The 19422-nt window shown below is 46.2% G+C and overlaps 3 protein-coding genes across 3 annotated transcripts; 2 read left to right on the top strand and 1 right to left on the bottom strand.

Annotated features, from left to right (window-relative positions):
* The first annotated feature begins 1831 nt into the window (after window positions 1–1831).
* Window positions 1832–6895, top strand: lmcd1 (LIM and cysteine-rich domains 1). Its single transcript, XM_068749253.1, has 6 exons — window positions 1832–1908; window positions 2616–2871; window positions 4088–4237; window positions 4448–4684; window positions 5632–5850; window positions 6785–6895. The coding sequence occupies exons 1-6, from the start codon at window positions 1832–1834 to the stop codon at window positions 6893–6895; spliced, it is 1050 nt and encodes a 349-aa protein (XP_068605354.1).
* Window positions 6896–10129: 3234 nt separating this feature from the next.
* Window positions 10130–16418, top strand: abhd6a (abhydrolase domain containing 6, acylglycerol lipase a). Its single transcript, XM_068748900.1, has 8 exons — window positions 10130–10287; window positions 12241–12400; window positions 12894–13007; window positions 13589–13721; window positions 14573–14727; window positions 15017–15071; window positions 15253–15353; window positions 15777–16418. The coding sequence occupies exons 1-8, from the start codon at window positions 10184–10186 to the stop codon at window positions 15939–15941; spliced, it is 987 nt and encodes a 328-aa protein (XP_068605001.1). The 5' UTR covers window positions 10130–10183; the 3' UTR covers window positions 15942–16418.
* Window positions 16419–16898: 480 nt separating this feature from the next.
* On the bottom strand, window positions 16899–18305 carry LOC137904919 (tripartite motif-containing protein 16-like protein). The gene has a single exon (XM_068749137.1). The coding sequence runs from the start codon at window positions 18303–18305 to the stop codon at window positions 16899–16901; it is 1407 nt and encodes a 468-aa protein (XP_068605238.1).
* Window positions 18306–19422: the final 1117 nt, after the last annotated feature.

The raw sequence follows: 19422 nt of genomic DNA, 5'->3' as shown, positions 1-19422 counted from the left end.
CAGCAGGAGCCTCGGTAGGCGTGGAAAGAGGAAGTGTGGTCAGGAGGAGAGGAATTTCAGTCCCATTGTTCTGGAGGAGCGGAGGCAGCGCAGGCGGAGCGACGGCAACATGGCTAACAAGGTAGGAGGAAAGTCAATCAGCAGCTCTGTCTCGTCCACGTCTTGTCTCGTGATGCAGGGACGTCTGCTGATGGATGAAGTTAGGGTTGGGGGTTCAGACTTTAATGAGTAAGCATCTTCATTATATGTACATGCATAAACGTATTGTCCGATGATTTTAACTTTAAAGCCTCGCTGCGTTTCTCCCGATCAAAGCGGCTTTATGTTGAGGTTCGTTTCTGTTTGACTCACCGCTTGGCCGTCGGTACCTCCAGTTAGCAGAGACGCTGGTTAGGAGATGGATTTAACCGATGGGATGACATCAGCAGAACATTTTGCTCGCCTTAGCCAACGCTTGGCTGCTTGCTGGTCCTGAATTCCTCACCAGCACGCTATTTAAAGCAGTAAAACCAGGCTGAAGTAAAGTAAGGAAAAATCAGCACCAGAGTCCAGTGTCGTGACCCGTGCCGATGTCGGTTCAGAGTGAACGGCACCAAGCATTTAAAAGGGCGTCACCGATGTCAACACCAGACCTGAAAGATGGCAACTTTAAGATGTTCATATTAAACCTAATTATTGCATGTTTTCCATGCACAAAAGTTCAGCGTTAAACAGTTCATTTCATACTGGATTTATAGGTTTATGATGAACTACACAAAACAGCTCATGCATTAGTTCTGTTTACCGCTTATATTGCTATACAACCGTTTGACTCCTGAACATATGCTGTAAAACATTTTGTGTGATTATGAATTTAAACATAAGTAATTTCTAGAGAGAAATAAACATTACATTACAAAAATCATGGAAACCAAATGTTTTTATTCCGGTCTTTTTCAGTTTTGCTCCGTGGAATTTAAATGATGTAATTACGGGGGATTTGCTGGATTGGCTGTCCTGATGACATGAGTTTGTGACTCCTCTTATGTTGAATCAACGTGAGTCCGATATGTTCGCTTTGTGAACCCTCTGGTAGAAACTGGTGGGCTCAGTGTGATATGAATACGCATCCACAGCTGAGAAGGTTCTAAAATGAATAGTTGTGACGGAAATACTTCCTTGACTGATACCAAGAACGTCATTTTTCACTTTTCCAGGTGTGATATACTTATAATCAGATATTCGATGATAGTTTCTTGAGTTGATTCAGATAGGTTTTGCATGTAGGTACATTCGGGTCAGTTTGAGTCAATCGGTCCTGCTCGCCTCCTCATCTCAACCAGAGGGAGGAGGCGAGCCCCCCCCCCCCCCCCCCCACCCTGGAATGGTGCTCTTTGTCACTGGCTAATCTCCCTGCATTTGTCCAAAGGTCACAATAGAAAACAGAGGAGTGTCGCCTGTCAAAGTTTGGGGGGGGGGGGGGGGCTTTGTTCCCAGAGGTGGAAAAACTGACATCACAGGACTGAAAAGTCTAACCCCCCCCCCCACCAACACACACACACACACACACACACACACACACACGAGGGTTTTAAAGTTGTAAGTTGAAAGACAATTTACACATATTGGAAACAAAGTATCGTCTGTTCCATCAATCAGAATTGTATTCATCAGGTTCCAATTAGATTGGAACACACACACACACACGGGACAAGCCAGCTGTCCAATGATTATAGCCTCTGATAACATCCGATCTTGACCTCTGACCTTTGATCCCTTCACCGTTAGGCCTGCTTGTTGACAGCTTGCTAGACGTTTTGTGTGTTCTTGTGTGTCCTGTCAGACGCCTGCGATGCAGAGTGCAGGAGGTGCAGCAGCATGTCTCTCGTGTGGCGGAGGCTGCTCTGGGTTCCAGCCACATTCCTGGAGGTACGATCCTTTGATTGTTTTTCTTTATTCGTATTTGTGTTTCCTAGTAATCAATGAACAAGAGGCCTCCTTCGACACAACGTTCAGTTTCACGGGGGGGGGGGGGGGGGGTGGGGGGGATGTGAATTTAGATTTTCAACAAGATGCACAACCTCCTACCCCAGAATGTACCAGATCTTTTTGCATTAGATAATCAAGTATTATTCCCAGATAAATTTAATTGCAGTATTGAAAAGTACCAATTGGAAACATTTAAGAAAATAAAAGGGAACATTTCAGATACACCCCCTGTCTCGGTCCACATCTAGGTTTAATATGGCCTTTTCTAGCCCGAGACCGATTCTCCAACCAGGTTGCATTATGATCAAATAATACAAGAAGAGTTTAAGGTGTCTAAGAGAACCACCACAGAGAAGTGGACACGCTGGACCCAACAGTTTACAGCTGATGCCTAGTTTCCATAGAAACACACATAAAATACATTTTAAATTGTATTTAATTTCTGGACGTTATCTCCTGACCCTGCGGTTGGCATCTCGTAAGCCTCCAAGCAGCCAAGATCCCCTTGTTGGGGTCATGATGGATACCTCCATCCCTGAATGGAAACAGCGGTTAGGCAAAACAACGTCTCGTAAAAAGACATAATCAGATGAATTCCCGTCGGCATGATGGCATCCATGTGCCATAATCTGTAACCTGCTGTACAGGAAGGCATGCGTAACCTGCAGCTGCAGCACCGCCGACCACGTTCCTGGAAGTAATGAAGAGGACGACCAGCAAATGGGACGCCTGCTCACAGACTCATCCTGCTCCCATTTGACGGTGAAGATAAAAGGAGGTGCTGGAATTCGCGTGTACAAGAGAAACCGCATGATCGTGACGGATCCAGTGGTGTCACGTAAAGACCCGACCTTCAGCACCATGACCTACGACTGGGCGCCGGCCGGCCTCAGCCAGAAGCTGGTGAGGATCCGTCTGAGCTTGGTCCATCGAGTGAACATGTTTGTTGGTCTGTAGGCGAAATGATGATTCAGAACTTCACCGGAACTGCTTCACGCATCAGTGAAGAAGTTTAGAGCCTTAAATTTGTCGTTGAAAACACAAGTAAACGTTTTAATCACAGTCAGATTAGACGCAGCTCGTCCAAAATACGGGTGGTGTGTTATGCTGGAGCCGAGTGCGGGTACGGGTACGGGCGTGAGGCGGGGCACACCCTGGACAAGTTGCCAGCTCATCGCAGTGCCACACACCTACACACAACTTAGCGTTTCCAATTGACCTTTGCTGCATGTTTTTGAAGGTGGGAGGAAGCCGGAGAACCCAGAGAGAACCCACATAGACACGGGGAGAACATACAAACGTCACAGTGAAATTCCCCCAAGTGGAATCAAACCAGAGACTGCTGTGAGGCAACAGCGCAACCCACTGCGCCACCGTGCTGCCCCATTAGGTGTTAATGACTAATGACTCTCATGATAATAAAATAAAACACATAAGATATAGCACAGCATTTTTTTACTGCTTAGATCAGGAAAAAGGTTTGGGGGCCCCTGGTGAAGAGGATTATTTTATTAATTTTTTTATTTGTGTGTTTTTTTCCAAGTGTGTCTCAATGTGGTTGGAAATTTGCCATCTCTGTGCTAATATTGTTCCATAAGATCCAGCTTAAAGTCCCTGATGGCATGTGTAATATTCATGTTAATAACAGTGACCTATCAGCCATCCTGATTGGATTGCTTATATGTGAAAGGAGGGGTCAGACTGGTGATGCCTGATTCCAGACCCGAGCAGGGACGCAATGAGCAGCAGATCAGTAATTACGGAGTCACTCTGGATCAATAAGATGGCGTTTTGTCCAGGGTGCGCAACGCCTCTCGCCCATAGTCAGTTGGGATAGGATCCAGAAACGGCCACGACCCGCATGGCGAATGAAGCGGCTGTAGCGACGAGGGCATCTACAGGTCATCTACATAAAATGGATGGATGGATTGCTAATTATTCTACTGTCAAGTAGTAAATGTGTTCTGATGCCTTCACATCTTTAACACTACCTGCCTTTTAACTTTACCTCACAGCAAAACAAATCTACCTTCGGGTACAAATAAAGTAACCTTGGACCTCACGGTCTCTCTTCTCCCGTTCGTGTTCAACCAGTAAAACATCCGCTGCTCTCCCTCAGGCCATGAAGTACATGGAGCTTATCCCAGACCACCAGCGTCCCATCTCAGGAACGCAGGGAGCATCGGAGCGACGCAAGCAGCTCCTGTATCAGCTCCCCGTCTACGATCGCGACCCAATGGCGTGTCAGAGCCTGGCCAGTGAGGAGGAGGTAGAGGAGCCACCATCAGCATCACATCCTCACGTTGCTCGTCTTGTCGTGCAGCTCATTCCTGACATCACAGAACTTTAGGGTCAATAATCAAAGTGAACTCCTAGCATCAGGCCAGCTGTGTCCTACCTGATCGGTAGCCCCGGCTTCCGTGGCTGGAAAACAACTTGATGGAAAGCTGAACGATATTTCCCATTCCTCTACCCGCAGGTTTCCTCCATGCTGCTGTATGTGAGGCATTACAAGCAGGAGGTGCTGGGAGTTGGGGAGGTGGCCTTACCTCATGAGGGTGGGGCTTTGAGAGAAGCAGCCATTCAGAGGATGGCGAAGGAGGGCGAAGACTGGAGCGAGCGAACCAGGACGGATGCACTGGACCATCCGGACGCCGGCTCGGCCACCATCAATCCAGCTGCCGCTTCCACTAATGAAACAGATGAGACTCGATACGTATGTAAATGCAGACTCGACAAACAAAAAGGTTTGACCGTAGAACAAAGATTAAATACTGTTAAATGACGCTGCAGGAAATCCAGATCTCCTGAACAGATTTAGAATCATTTTTAAATCCATCCAAACGTACAACACGCTGATAGGCCGTAGCATGATGCTAATTTCTGAGGATTTATGAGGATTTATGACCTCTTAGTATTTAAAAAAAAAAAAGAATGTCGTTTTGTTTGAGAGAACCTGTTGCTTCATCTACAATGAAACTCTCACCCAAACTAGATATTTGTTCCAGTAATTTCACCCGGGCCGAAGAGGAACAAATTACACGTGATCAGCACTAAGCAGTCAGGTTACGAATCCTGATGTAACAAACGGGTTATCACAGTTACATCATCAATGATTCCCTGTTTACATTTGGATTACATCATTTAAAATGAGGGAGTTTTAAGAGTAGGATTTATTTTTCTTTTCTTCATTTACGTTTGTTTTTTGCGTCGGTCCGAAACTGTTCATGGATGAATCCATGAACAGTTTCGGACCGACGCAAAAAACAAACGTGACTGAACACAAAAACAAACACAAAATCGCACAACTAAAAAAAGGTACTAATAAACATTTAAAACATTAGTCCAAAAGCAGAGAATATGCACACCCACACGCACACGCACACACAATAATTTATGTATTGTTTTAAACTGCACATTTTCAATGAGTGAAAATGAATTTTATTTACATTGAAGTTGATTTTAACTCAATGCTGCATCATTTTTATTTAGCATAAGGTTCGATACTGCACGTTTGGTTTTAAAATGATCCAGAACTAATCCAAAGGTTTGCAGGCTGCATTTTTGTAATCCAATGGATTACGTTACTTTATCACAAATTAATCACAGACTCTATCTTAAAATGATCTGACCCAGCCCTAAGTTTCCTGCTCTCTCCCCCAGCAGTGCACTGGCTGTCAAGGTGAGGTTGCCGGTGATGCGCCAGCTGTTTATGCCGAGCGTGCAGGTTACCACCGGGCCCTGTGGCATCCCACCTGCTTCCTCTGTTCTGACTGTGGTCATGGATTGGTGGACCTGGTATACTTCTGGTCCAATCAGAGGTTGCTTTGTGGAAGACACTACGGTCAGACGGTCTGGCCTCGATGCTCCGGCTGTGATGAGGTGAGATAACATCGCTTGCTCCAAACTAAATTTGGAGCACTGACCCAGAAGAGATCCTGGATTCTGGATCGCTTTGACATTACAGTCAATGGAGCATCGAAATGTGTTCCTCAAGATCTCGGTTAATTATTGACCGATGTTTATTGAATCTGACACATGCTGACCCAGCTGGGGATCTCTCTCTTAGCACCGAATTCATCCGGAGAGGATTCGGATTTTCCCATTTACCGGTACTTATATGGATGGAGGCTTTTTCAAAAATCTATTCACTGATCAAAAATCACATGCAAAATGTCTTCGGGATCTGATCCAGAAGGAGGTCAGGAAAAAAATACGTACATTTTAACATTAAACCCCATTTGTGAGGGTTGCTATGGTGACCTTTGATGCAGGCTGATTTCTGAGACTCACCTGATCAGCTCCTGAGTCTCTGGACAGTTCTCTGGCAGGATATCCTCTCTGTTTCCTCAGTATTTTCAGCCGCTCTCCTTCTCTCATCCCGTATTCCCGAGTTTGATATCTCGTTCGGTTGGTATTTTCCTCTGCTGTATTTTCTGTTCAACTTTTGGCATCGTTGTTTTTCGTTTGGCTGCGACTTTTCGCTTGTTTCGTTGGACAACCAGCCTGTCCTCCTTTGGCGTTATCTTGTTTAGGTTTTTTGTTTAGGCACTGTTTTTGTGTTAAACCCTTTATAGGTACCTGGTCGTCTAATATTATATTAAATTTTGCATAGAAAATATTTTCGTTGCTTGATTTTATTATGATTAAAAACTGTTGCTCGGCTCGTAAACCCCATTTACGGATTCAAAAATCTGTTATAAATACACATCAGCTGTGATTCACTTTTACGGAGGTCTCAGTGCTTTGCTAGTAGTTTACCTGTTTAACCTAATTAATGCTCTCCTCTCTGTCCTCTGTCTCTCCTCTTCCTCAGCTGATTTTCTGCCAGTCCTTCCACTCATCAGCAGATGGACGGGCGTGGCATCACCATCATTACTGCTGCTGGAAGTGTGGGCAAAACCTGGATGCACCTTGTCACCACTGAGACACACAGTGTGGTGTCCTGCGTCAGAAAGTTTAGCACTGCCGAAAAACAGAATTACAAAATGTTTAGAGACAGTCCCCGCAATGAGCTGGGGATGCGTCCAGTGTGTACCCGACCTCCATGACCTGCAAGGGGGGGTAAGCAACTGTAGACGAGGCAAAGACTAGCTAGAGACAGTATGGCAGCACCTTATAAAAATACTATTTACAGGTATTAAAATATGAATGAATACCTTTTAATTTAATGTAGGCTGTAGGCATTATGTATGTATAAATATATACAGTGCCGCCTCTTGGGACTCCAAGCAAGAAATCCCTGGGGCCCCCCACCCCACCCGTGCACGCCGGGTGCAAACAATTTGTTTTTTGCATATCATAATGTACAATACAAGTATAAGGCCACATCAAAAGAAAAATAAAGTTAGCACAATATATATATATAATATACAGTATATAAAAACAGTGTAAATAAATAACATAAAATAAATAGTACAAAATTAGGCTTGGCTCGTGAGAAATTCAGTGGTATGGAAGTGGCATAACATTGGACTTTGTTGGTTTTAAAAATGTTAGTAATGATCCTGAAGAGAGGTAAGAAATATTTTATAATTCAACATGTTTTAAGTTGACATGTTCTCCTCTGAGTACACCCGTCACATATTATTATACATATTACCATTAGTATTTGACTGTCAGTCTATCCAGACACTCAACAGAAGTTTTGTTGTTGTTTTTTGCTGGTGGAGAGTGAAGCATCAGGCTAGTGCAGGGGTGTGCAAACGTTTGACTCACTATTGGTGCTATTGTTTGAGTTGAGTGAATTTAACCTTGCCTTAAATGTAGTGGTGACGCGTGAAATAATATGAGAAAGTACTTGTAAACATGTTTGCATTTTGTCTGCATTAAGAACACAACATTCATACAAGCATAGTACAAAACAAAAAACTTTATTCACCACTGTTGTATTCTGACTGAAATAAATGATCCATCCATCCATTTTCTGCCGGAGCCTATCCCAGCTTGCAGTAGGCGAGAGTCGGGGTACACTCCCAACTCAGCGCATCGCGGAGCCTCAGAGAAAACTCACGCAGAAAGGCGCACAGATATGATTCAAACCCGGTACCTTCTTGCTGTGAGGCGACAGCACTAACCACTAAGCCACCGTACCACCCTGGAATAAAGCATAACCTGTGGCTAAATCTAAAGAATACCAGATGGTAAAAACGCTAATTTAATTAGAGGTGCAATCTTAACAATTGCAGCACCGTTTGAAACTGCAGGGAAGTATAGTCGATAGGAGTATTTATCACAGCGGCTGACATTACGTTCCCCTTGGCAGCAGAGAAAGGGCATTCTGAGGAGGGGCGAGGATGGGGGAGGCTGAGGGGTTGTCTCTGTTGACAGAAGGGGCATCTGTGACCATGGACACGATAGTTTTGCTGTTTGGGATATAGCAGGGTCACAAAAATGCTTTATTTTCAATGAATGTAATATTTATCTTCCATCAGTTTCCCAGAATGAGACAGACATTCGTGAGAAGTGCAGAGGTCAAACATGCATAGGTCAAACATAAAGAGGTCAAACATGCAGAGGTCAAACATGCAGAGGTCAAACATGAAGAGGTCAAACATGCAGAGGTCAAATATGCAGAGGTCAAACATGTAAATGTCACTCCTCTTCCACCCTTAAAATCAGGCCAATGTTTTTTTTTACATAATCCTTCTGACCAACAAACTGGACTGAAACATATAATCTCCATGGCGATGGTAACAGGGAAAATGTCAAGGTCCTGCAAGCCCAATGTCAGCTCGGAGACTCCCCCCCCCCCCCCCCCCCCCTCTCTGGAGCCAGAAAGTCTCAGAGGTGGCGTGATGTTGTTTTTTTCAGTGGTTGCTATGGCAATAGACGAGTGTCGTAAATAGAGGTGCATTTAAAAAGGAGCATTCATTAATTATTCACCAAAAATAGATGCCATCAACTATAATTATACGAAACACTATTGTGCGTGTGTGTGTGTGTGTGTGTGTGTGTGTGTGTGTGTGTGTGTGTGTGTGTGTGGCATAGTTGCTTTATTATTGCTTGTGTGTGATTAAAAACCTCCATGCTGGGAAATGTGTGGAGGCTTTATTCACACTCACGGAGTGTTGAGACATTTCCCACCGTATTTGAAGGCACCACAGAGCTTTCATTGTCCTCTCCCTTTAAGTCTGGATGAAAGGCTGTTGGGTCCTCCGGGTTAAAGGTAGGAGGAGGAGGAGCCTGAGGAGGAGGAGGGGCGTCGCACTGACAGACGGAGTCGCATCGGACAGGTACTCTGAACGAACCGTTGTGAAATTGAAACAGACTTGAAGCATCTTCAACGGACGGCGGATGAAGCCGCGTAAAGCTTTAGAGGCTTCTTCCTGATTATACCGAAGAAAAGAGCCGAAGCTTCAAAGCCTCAACTAAAGACGCTGCTGTTGACATCTAGCGGCCAGCTGCTGTTACTGCAGGCAGGAATTCACAAACTTGGGTCCCGTTCCAACACAAAAGCAGTGACGTCAGTCTGAGACTCATTGTCGACACGTTTTGAACTGTTTACATTTGTTCTCCTTTTACTGCTTGTAATTATTTTAAACGTGATTTAGATCGATACGACAGATGTTTCAACTTTAGTGTTTTGAAAATGTGTCATGAAAATGTGCATGAGTTGTGCACGTGCATCTTCACGCTCCGCACGGAGATCCCGCAACATATAAATCACTAAACCTAAATGTAAAAATATATTGAAACGCGATATTAAAATAGTCACAGACGACGATCATATTGAGCAGCAGGATAAAGAGGCACATTTGCCAGAAATGAATTTAAAATTCTAATTTTTTTTGTCATAACATTTATTCTTTTTCTGTAACCATTTAATCTTCACAAGGGTCAGACATTTGAAGCAGGCTTCAAGCTTCGGCGTCTCGAGCTGCAGCCCTGCAGTGTGTTGATCTGCATCCTGTGATCGTTTCTTAGATGTGTTTTGTCTCAAACTTGAAAGAGACCTTTTGTTAACCCCACCAGGATGCAATGTCTCTGGAAACGGTATATTTCAATCTGCTGCTTGGATGATCTGAACTTCTAGAAGTATAATTTGTTCTCACTGTAAACCAGAGAACGGGAACCTCGGTCTCCCACGGTTCTCTTGATCGCTGCTGCATGCTAACAGTTTCCTACTGATTCCAGTCTGTGTGCTAAGCTAGCATCAAAATAAAGTAGAACTAACTGTGTTTGCTTGTTGTTTGTTTGTTTGGAGGCTGCAGGCATGGAGCTGATAATGGTATCGGGAGGGATTCTAGTTGTTCCTGTGCTTGCCTTCGTTACCTCCTTTCTCTTCTGGCCTGGGGTGTTCCTCAAGGCCTACGCCTGGTAAGAGAATTAAGACAAACAAAATGCTACTCTAAAACGTATCAGATGTGTTAAAAATGCACAGTACCACCTCAGCAGACAAAAGTACCGCTGTGGGGGTGTACACCCCAGAAGCGTCGCCAGCAACGGCGTCTTCTTAACGTAACGTTAAGCAAGGACGACCTGTAACTCAGCCAAACGTATCAGCCAACAGAAATACAATCATCTCTGGCTGTAAATGGGTGAAAATGGTAATATAGCATCTATAACAGAGCATCGGCGTTGGTAACATGCCTCCTCGCTTGCTTAAATATAATCCTGGAAGTTATTCTGCGTCTATAATAGAAGTTATTCTTGCATGTGCCGCAGCTGCACCTTTACTAATATCTCTTTATGTATTTCAGTGATTCTACGTTTTTATTGTTAAGATGAGTTTGCTGCATTGCCCCCCCCCCCCCCCCCCCTACCGCTACGTTCACACTGAAGTGACCCAAATCCGATTTTCTTTTTTTTTGCCCCAATGCGATCCGTATCCCAACTTTTCATGCCGGTCTGAATGACACGGATCCAACTTTTTCAAATGCAACCCAGGCCACTTGGCTCTGTGGTTCTAGATCCGATACGTATCCGATACATATCCGATCTTTTGCCATGCGACGTCAGTCTGAACGGTCAGGTTGCATTTATCCCTCCTACACGTCACTGATTCCAAACAATGACTCGGCACCCACGCATTTCTCTGTAGAGACGTTGCTGCTACTGCTCTACAACACGCCTCTGCTAAACACGCCTCGGATAAACACGCCGTGGATAAACACGCCGTGGCTAAACACCGGGCTCGCTTCCTTTCTAATCTTCTTCTTAAAAATATTAAGTTGAAAATGTGCCGGCTCAGGTTGGACAACAGTCCCACAGGACAAAATATTAACAATGTGTAGTAAAACTTCTTTAAGTAAGAAGGGATGCATTCCATTCAGCGCAGTATTACGGAATACTGCTGGTACTACATCCAGAACACACTTTCATTTTGAAAGAGCAGGACTCAAACTTTGACCTAGATAAAGAAAAGATGGCGGCTGCTTGTTTACTGCTTTTTATCTCTCTCACCTTCATGCACGCACGCACACACACATTCATGTTTCCAGCATTTCAGGTGACGGTTTGCTTGCTTACCATCATTTCCTGGAGGCATATCTTAACCTTAACTCTCTCACTGTTTGTCTCTCTAAAATGTAAAGATTAGCATGATGGCGCTCGTTCAGACAGATTGACAAAAATTCCTTGGTTAGAAATAAGAAGAAAACGAGAACACAAATCTCAAAACCATGTTTTGTATAGTAACCCTACTCCACAGGCGTTCTTGTCCTCCCTCTCCTTCATTTGGCCACAACATCACAGCTTCTCTTGCAATGCATCATGGGAAGAAGTCTCTTGAATGTCTTCTCTATCTCTCCTTCTGCAATGAAATCATTCAGAAGCCGTCCGTCTGTCTGCTCGCTTCCGAGATGAGGCTAAAAACGCCTCGTAGGTTTTCAGCTGCAAACTGCAAACATATTATTTTGTGGTAATTGTTTCACCTCTTCTTCCACCGTAGCGTTTTCATCGCGTGCGTTTTGAACAGTCGAGCGTTTGAAAATGTGCTGCATCCATTTCGTGTTCAGCCGCTGGTGGATTTTCTGTTTTCTAACGATGTCACCTTTTCTATTAAAATCAAATGTCCGTACAGAAGGTGAACATCTGCACCACGTTGATGCTGCAAACCCCAAAGTGCATCTTTGTGCATCTATTGCTTCATTTAAACCATAATAATTCTACAACTTAGACGATGCTCATCAATTCATTGAATATCAGCAAGTTAGCTTTGACCAGTACCAGTTTATACTGCTATTACACTGCTATTACACTGTTATACACACATTAGTACACTGTTATACACACATGAGCCACTAACGAGCCTGCTATAATCTCGCCCAGGTACTTGCGTCGCAGGTTGGGAATGGTGATCCAATACTCCCACAGTGGAAGTTACCGCTTCTGTTATTCCAGCCGCGGGACGCCAGGTGGCGCCGCACCATCAGTTCTGCTGCTGCACGGCTTCTCAGCCGACATGGACATGTGGCTGCTTCTGGTCAAGGTAGCCCATGAGAGGGTGGTGGTGGGGGCCTGCTGATGCACTAAAACCATTGTCTTCCATGCCAGCAGGGACGTAAAGGACGTTTTATCATTCGCAGAACATTTGGGGATCATTGCTGCTTGAAAAAGATGAAGATGAACATTTACCGTGAATCATCCTCGTATTCCTCAAGTCTCTCGAAGCCCTGAGAGTCCAAATAGATGTTTGGGGTTAAATAATCGGAGGGTGTCGGGTCATGTTCTCCCTTTCCTTGTCGCCGCCCTGCTTATGGTCCTACTCCAGACCTGGACCTCGTTTCCCGGCGCTTCCTCTCCTGTACAGCTCCTTATCTCCTCCTCAGTCCTCTTTATTTCTGTTCCGATCACCCCTCGCTTCGCTCTATTATTTGATCAACTTCATATATCCGTTTATTAAAAGGATAGCTGCAGACAGGAAGCAAGTGACAAAGATTTCAAGAATAAAACAACGTGTGTTTTTTCGTTTTCTTCATCAGTACCTACCCAGAAGCCAGCATGTGGTGTGTGTCGATATGCCAGGGCACAATGGGACAAGTCGCACCGGACCGGACGACTACAGCATCGAGGGTCAGGTCCACCGAGTGCACCAGGTGTGTGTGCACAGAGAGTACGACGGGAATGCGACGGGAATGCGACGGGAATGCGACAGTGTAGGGTGAATAACGTCGCCAGAGGCCAAACCTGGGTTCTAACGTCCGGGTGGGTCGCAGCCTGTCGGACTGCCTGTCTGTCGGAGCACCTCCCACTTGCCTCCTGTGGATTGGATGTGGTGACGTGTGATCTGAAGAGATTGATCTCCGATGGCCACGCCCCTTTTTCTACTTGGTCAACGTCAAAGGAACAGTTTGGAAAACGCACGTCGCCGTCCGGATGTGACGGATATTGTTGGGAGGCGTTTGTTTGTTTTTAAATACGATAATCACTAATAATTCTACAGCGCATCAATTATTTGGGATAAAGTGAGATCCCTACGGTAACTGTTAACTCATTCAGTGCCAGACGTTTTTGAGATGTAAACACCGAACTGACCAAATGAACGAGTCGAGTCTCTCCATCCATCAGGAGAACAAAACGTTTGCCCCCACCGTTTCCCTTCTCTCACTGTGTGGGAGGGGTCGGTGTGCTAAAACACACACGGGACCAGCTCCTCTCTCTCTGTCTCCCCTCCCAGTTTGTGCAGAGTATTGGTCTGGATAAAAGGCCCTTCCACCTGGCTGGGGGGTCGATGGGTGGGAATGTCACAGGGGTGTACGCTGCCCTTTACCCCAAACACGTGTCCAGCATCTCTTTGATCTGCCCATCAGGTAAACTCAACCGTCAGTCAGTCAGTCAGGTTTGACTATTTCCCTGAAGAACAGCTCCATACCTCCGTCCTCTGTCCTCCTCCGTCCTCCTCTGTCCTCCTCCGTCCTCCTCTGTCCTCCTCCATCCTCCTCCGTCCTCCTCCGTCCTCCTCTGTCCTCCTCCGTCCTCCTCCGTCTTCCTCCGTCCTCCTCCGTCTTCCTCTGTCCTCCTCCGTCCTCCTCCGTCCTCCTCTGTCCTCCTCCGTCCTCCTCCGTCCACCTTTGTCCTCCTCCATCGTCCTCTGTCCTCCTCCTACGTCCTCCTCTGTCCACCTCCGTCCGCCTCCGTCCACCACTGTCCACCTCCTCCTCTGTCCTCCTCCTCTATCCTCCTCCTACGTTCTCCTCTGTCCTCCTCCGTCCACCGCTGTCTTCCTCCGTCCACCACTGTCCACCACTGTCCACCACTGTTCACCTCCTCCTCTGTCCTCCTCCTCTGTCCTCCTCCTACGTCCTCCTGTGTCCACCACTGTTCACCTCCTCCTCTGTCCTCCTCCTCTGTCCTCCTCCTACGTCCTCCTGTGTCCACCACTGTTCACCTCCGTCCTCCTCTATCCTCCTCCGTCCTCCTCCGTCCACCTCTGTCCCCCTCTGTCCACCTCTATCCTCCTCCTACGTCCTCCTCTGTTCTCCTCTGTCCACCTCCGTCCTCCTCCGTCCTCCTCTGTCTTCCTCCGTCCTCCGCCCTCCTCCGTCCTCCTCCGTCCTCCTCCGTCCTCCTCCGTCCTCCTTTGTCCTCCTCCGTCCTCCTCTGTCTTTCTCCGTCCTCCTCCGTCCACCTCTGTCCTCCTCCGTCCACCTCTGTCCGCCAGGTCTCAACTATCCTACAGAAACTAATTTCATCAGGCAAGTTAGAGAGCTGGAAAACAGTCCGGAGAAGCCCAACCCTCTGATCCCCTCCAACATCCAGGGACTCGAGGACATGCTGAGACTCTGCTACCACAACCCCCCCAAATTGTCCCGGCAGGTAAAGGGCTGTGGTTCTTGGTTTAAAATCAGCATGAAAGAAGATGGGTTTACAAATAATAGTAAAAACAGCAAATGTAAGCTCAAACCCCAGAAATGTTTTGGGGCGGATTATTTAGACTTTTTATTTTTGGGTGAACTGATCCTTTAAGACACTTTTAGTCTTTATAAAACATGGCACCGAAATATATGTACTGCATGAATATAGTACATCATTGCAACTTTAGGTGCACTAGTATTCTACAACTAGTACCTATACTGTGTACTCATGGATATTTGTGTTTACTCAGGTCCTTCGGGGTCTCCTTGACAACAGGATTCCAAACAATGACCTCTACAAAGAAGGTCATTTGACTGTGTGTGTGTGTGTGTGTGTGTGTGTGTGTGTGTGCTGGATATGTGCTGTTGATTTATTTTGTGTAATGTGTGTGTGTGTGTGTGTGTGCTGGATATGTGCTGTTGATTTATTTTGTGTAATGTGTGTGTGTGTGTGTGTGTGTGTGTGTGTGTGTGTGTGTGTGTTCAGTGTTCACAGCAATCCTCGGGGAGAAGTCCCGCCATTCCCTGCAGGATACCATGCACCTGATCACAGCACCTGTGCAGGTCATCTGGGGAAAACAAGACCGGGTATATTATGTATTATATATGTTATATATATAATATGTATTTGGGGGGGGGGGTCACATTTTAGTAGGATTAGCAGTACAGGAAGTCGACGACTTACGACCTACGTGACTCGCGACGGTTCGACTTTACGACGGTTTACGGTGTTTTTGCGACAAACTGGAAATCGAGCGAGCGAATCGAGTGTTGGACAGTTTCTGCGGTCTCACCCACGAACCTGCACTCGTCCAATCCTGAAGTAACACATGAACAGATGCGTTTTCCTGCGTCTATTTAAGACAGAAATGCTTAGAGAGTAAGCAAGTCAGAGAAATGTGAAGCAGGACGTTCAACCGTAACTCCCAGATTCCTCGTGGTGGAGTCAGAGGTCACGGCGATGCCGTCCATGCGCACGGAAGGTGCTAATGAAGCCCTGCACTTTCTCAGGTGGTGGACGTGTCGGGTGCGACGGTGCTCCAGGGCGCCCTGCCAAACTGCCAGGTGGTGCTGCTGGACGACTGCGGTCATTCTATTGCAATGGAGCGACCCAGAAAAGCTGCAAAGCTCATCATGGACTTCATTTCAGCACCGGAAGTCAAGAAACGTGACTGAAGAAACTCTTATTATCATGATGATGCTATTGCTACGGTTTCTACGTGTCTTATTAGCATGAATCTGTAGCCTGTGTTTTAACTAATCCCTGCCCTCATCCCTGCCCGCTGGTCAGGGATGAGGTGACCCGATTGGGCCACCTCATCCCTGACCAGCGGGATTTGGGCCACCTCATCAGGGGAAGTTGTGGGGAATGCCTATATTAGATGGGAATTCTGCAATGCCGACAGAACAACAGGATGGTACAACATTTTGTTTTATTGATTATACTGATCACGTTAGGAGAACACTACACAGTATTACTGATCCACGGAGGTATCAGATAGGCTGGGAGTAGCCCCTCCCTCATAAGCCCAGGTGTTGAAAAAGAGAGCACATTTCCTTTGATCGTGCCCTGGGACGTCCACAAGGGCCCGTGTTCGAACCTCTGCACTGATTTCCTCACCAACTTGAATTGCTTCATTAAATGTTTAAATCTTACAAACATTCTCTTCTTTGATTACACACCGCTTCAAAGTTATTCAAAATTAACTCCACGTCACGATCTTCAGTCATTGTTCACAAATAAATTTACAACCCTGTATTTTCCTTCACCGCTGCATGAAAAGACACACTTTTTAATATAAGGCGTCAAAAATCGTCACTTTTTACTGCCTTCAGAGGCTGATTGTTCTCTTTCAGGTGCTAAGACCACATTCAGGCGTAAAGTCAAAGTGCACCAAATCATGGGCGGCGTGAAATCCAGTCGAGACAGATGCATAGAAGTATTAATGTTGGAGCAGACAGCTAGCCGCTACCTGATAACAGTAGCTACCATGACATCAAAGCAGAATGAATCATCAGTCGATCAGGACATATGAAAACACCTTCATCACTGGTCCTAACGAATTACTAGCAACATTTGATTAATCGTTCGAAAGCCAGAACCGAACCCTCTGTCCCCGGAACCACGTCGGTCTACTTCAGTTCACACAGCTCAGCGGTGGTTCCGTTGAAATAAGGACGAAGTCCAACATAGAGAGGCTGAGTGAAGGTGGTCTGGACTCGGTGGAGGAGAGTCATCATCTCAGAGACGCAGTAGAAGGACAGGATGCCGGCACCGTGATCCAGGTACACTCCGACTCTGGAGGACCACGGACCCGAGACCGGAGTCACCAGAGTGTCGTGATAAAACTGGTAATTGTTGCTGGTACCGTATAACATCCAAGATCGGTCATTTCGTCCAAACAAACTTTGCTGTGACTCCCCGCCTCGGCTGATATCCTTGTATGCGACGGCTACCCCACCTTCTCCATCGCCCCACTCCACCTCCCAGTAGCAGCAACCAGTCAGGCTCTCTTTACTCAGGACCTGACCATAATAAGAGAACCTCTCTGGGTGATGAGCGTAGCCCTGAGCTTCTCTCACTGTCCTCACCTTTCTGTTCCCGTCTGATAATAGCAGCTGTGCGTTTGCTGTGTCTGGATCCAGCGTGATCTCACAGGAATATTGGATGAATTCGGATCTGGTCTTGGGCTCTGGTTCTGTCGGTCCAGTCAGTGAGAAGTCTGTCTGTCCCTCGTTCAGGACGTCCTGTACTTGATCTCTGAGCTTTGACATAACTGCCGCCACATCTTCAAAGTACCTGAGAGGACGGATGCTGATGCTGGATGAGCGTGTCGGGTCACTGAGTGCAGACAGGAGGGGGCGGTTCTCTAGAAACTGGATGTGATCTACGTGTGAGAGCTGCTCCAGCTCAGCTTCTAACTTCTCCAGCTCATTGATCTGCTCCTCCTTCTTCTCCTGAAACTCTTTGACGCGACTCACTTCCTTTTGCTGCTGGGATCTGACCTGCTGCTTCACGTCACGCCTTCTTTCGATTATGAGGCGGATCATCTCGGTGAAGATCTTCTCACTGTCCTCCACTGTTTGATTGGCATAGCGATTGATCCCCTCCACCTCCCGTTGGAGCTCATTCACATCCTTCTTCGTGTCCTGGATTATCTTCTGGATGTTTGGCTGACTCACCTGGAGGGGTTTCTCACAGTAAGGGTCAGGAGAGACCTCGGCAGTGCCGACATCACAGGCCACATCTTCAGGTCCAGCACAGCGGGGGTCAGCAGGAGCAGCTTGGACTCCAATCTTGTTCAGATCCTCCTCTAAAACTGTTAACATGGTGTTTTTGTGCAGGACAGGACTCGATGCGACCTTCTCCATGCACTGAGGGCAGAAGATCTGCTCCTCGCCCTCTTCGTCCCAGTTGGCTTTAATGCAAGTCATACAGTAGCGGTGTCCACAGGAACTCGGCACCGGATCCTTCAGGAGATCCAGACAGATGGAACAAGAGAAGTTTTCCTGGTCCATCTGAACTTCCTTCTGAGTCATTTCAAGTCTTGGTGGCAGAAACTGTCTGAGTGTCACCTCCTTCTGACAAATCTCTTTAAATCTCTAAGGTCGTGTACGTCACATGTTGGTTACACCCAGCAACGCCCTGGAGGTGTGAACGAGGAAGAAGGAAGTAGAGGAACCAGTGGAGCTGGTTGTGTTCTCAGAGATAAGGAGGACTCTTCAGCCTTTGACAAATTCCATGGAGAGCAGCGGCTCCGTCAACCTGAAGAATGCTTCCTCATTTTAGAAACGCTTTAAAACATTTCAGCTTCACTTAAAATAGTTACATTTTCTAAGTCCTTGTTTTTGTATTGTGGCAGAAAAATCCATCCAAAAACATCAAAAATAAAAATAAAACACCGACAGAGAACGTTGCTCATTGGGTGGACAACCCATAATGTGTCCATGTCCTCTGGTCCTGTCAGCGATGCCTCCACTGTCCTCCTGGTAGTTCCAGCTGGAAGTAAGACATTTAAACTCATAACTGTAGTGACCATTTCATGGTTTCATGGGTGCTGTTGTGGCTTGGGGTGGAGGTTTCATGCATGTCAGATCCACCACACCAGCACCTATCGAAACTCAAAACAAGGGTTTACTCGCCCCTGGTCACTGAGTCTGCATGAAACTCAAACAATGACTGACACCATGTATGTTGTCATTTTCGTGCACAAATGCAGACAAAAAGTAGAAAGACAACAAATCTCTAAGGTTATGTACGAGAGGAACCAGTGGAGCTGGTTGTGTTCTCAGAGATAAGGAGGACTCTTCAGTCTTTGACACATTCCATGAAGAGGAGCGGCTCCGTCAACCTGAAGAATGCTTCCTCATTTTAGAAACGCTTTAAAACATTTCAGCTTCACTTAAAATAGTTACATTTTCTAAGTCCTTGTTTTTGTATTGTGGCAGAAAAATCCATCCAAAAACATCAAAAATAAAAATAAAACACCGACAGAGAACGTTGCTCATTGGGTGGACAACCCATAATGTGTCCATGTCCTCTGGTCCTATCAGTGATGCCTCCACTGTCCTCCTGGTAGTTCCAGCTGGAAATATTGAAAAAGAAAACATCTCCCCAGTCTCACCGTTTCTTCTTCTGTTTGCTCCATCTTTAACA

Source organism: Brachionichthys hirsutus, chromosome 15, assembly GCF_040956055.1.
Source record: "Brachionichthys hirsutus isolate HB-005 chromosome 15, CSIRO-AGI_Bhir_v1, whole genome shotgun sequence".
In the NCBI taxonomy this organism is placed as follows: domain Eukaryota; kingdom Metazoa; phylum Chordata; class Actinopteri; order Lophiiformes; family Brachionichthyidae; genus Brachionichthys; species Brachionichthys hirsutus.
This window is presented reverse-complemented; position numbering and strand designations above follow the sequence as displayed.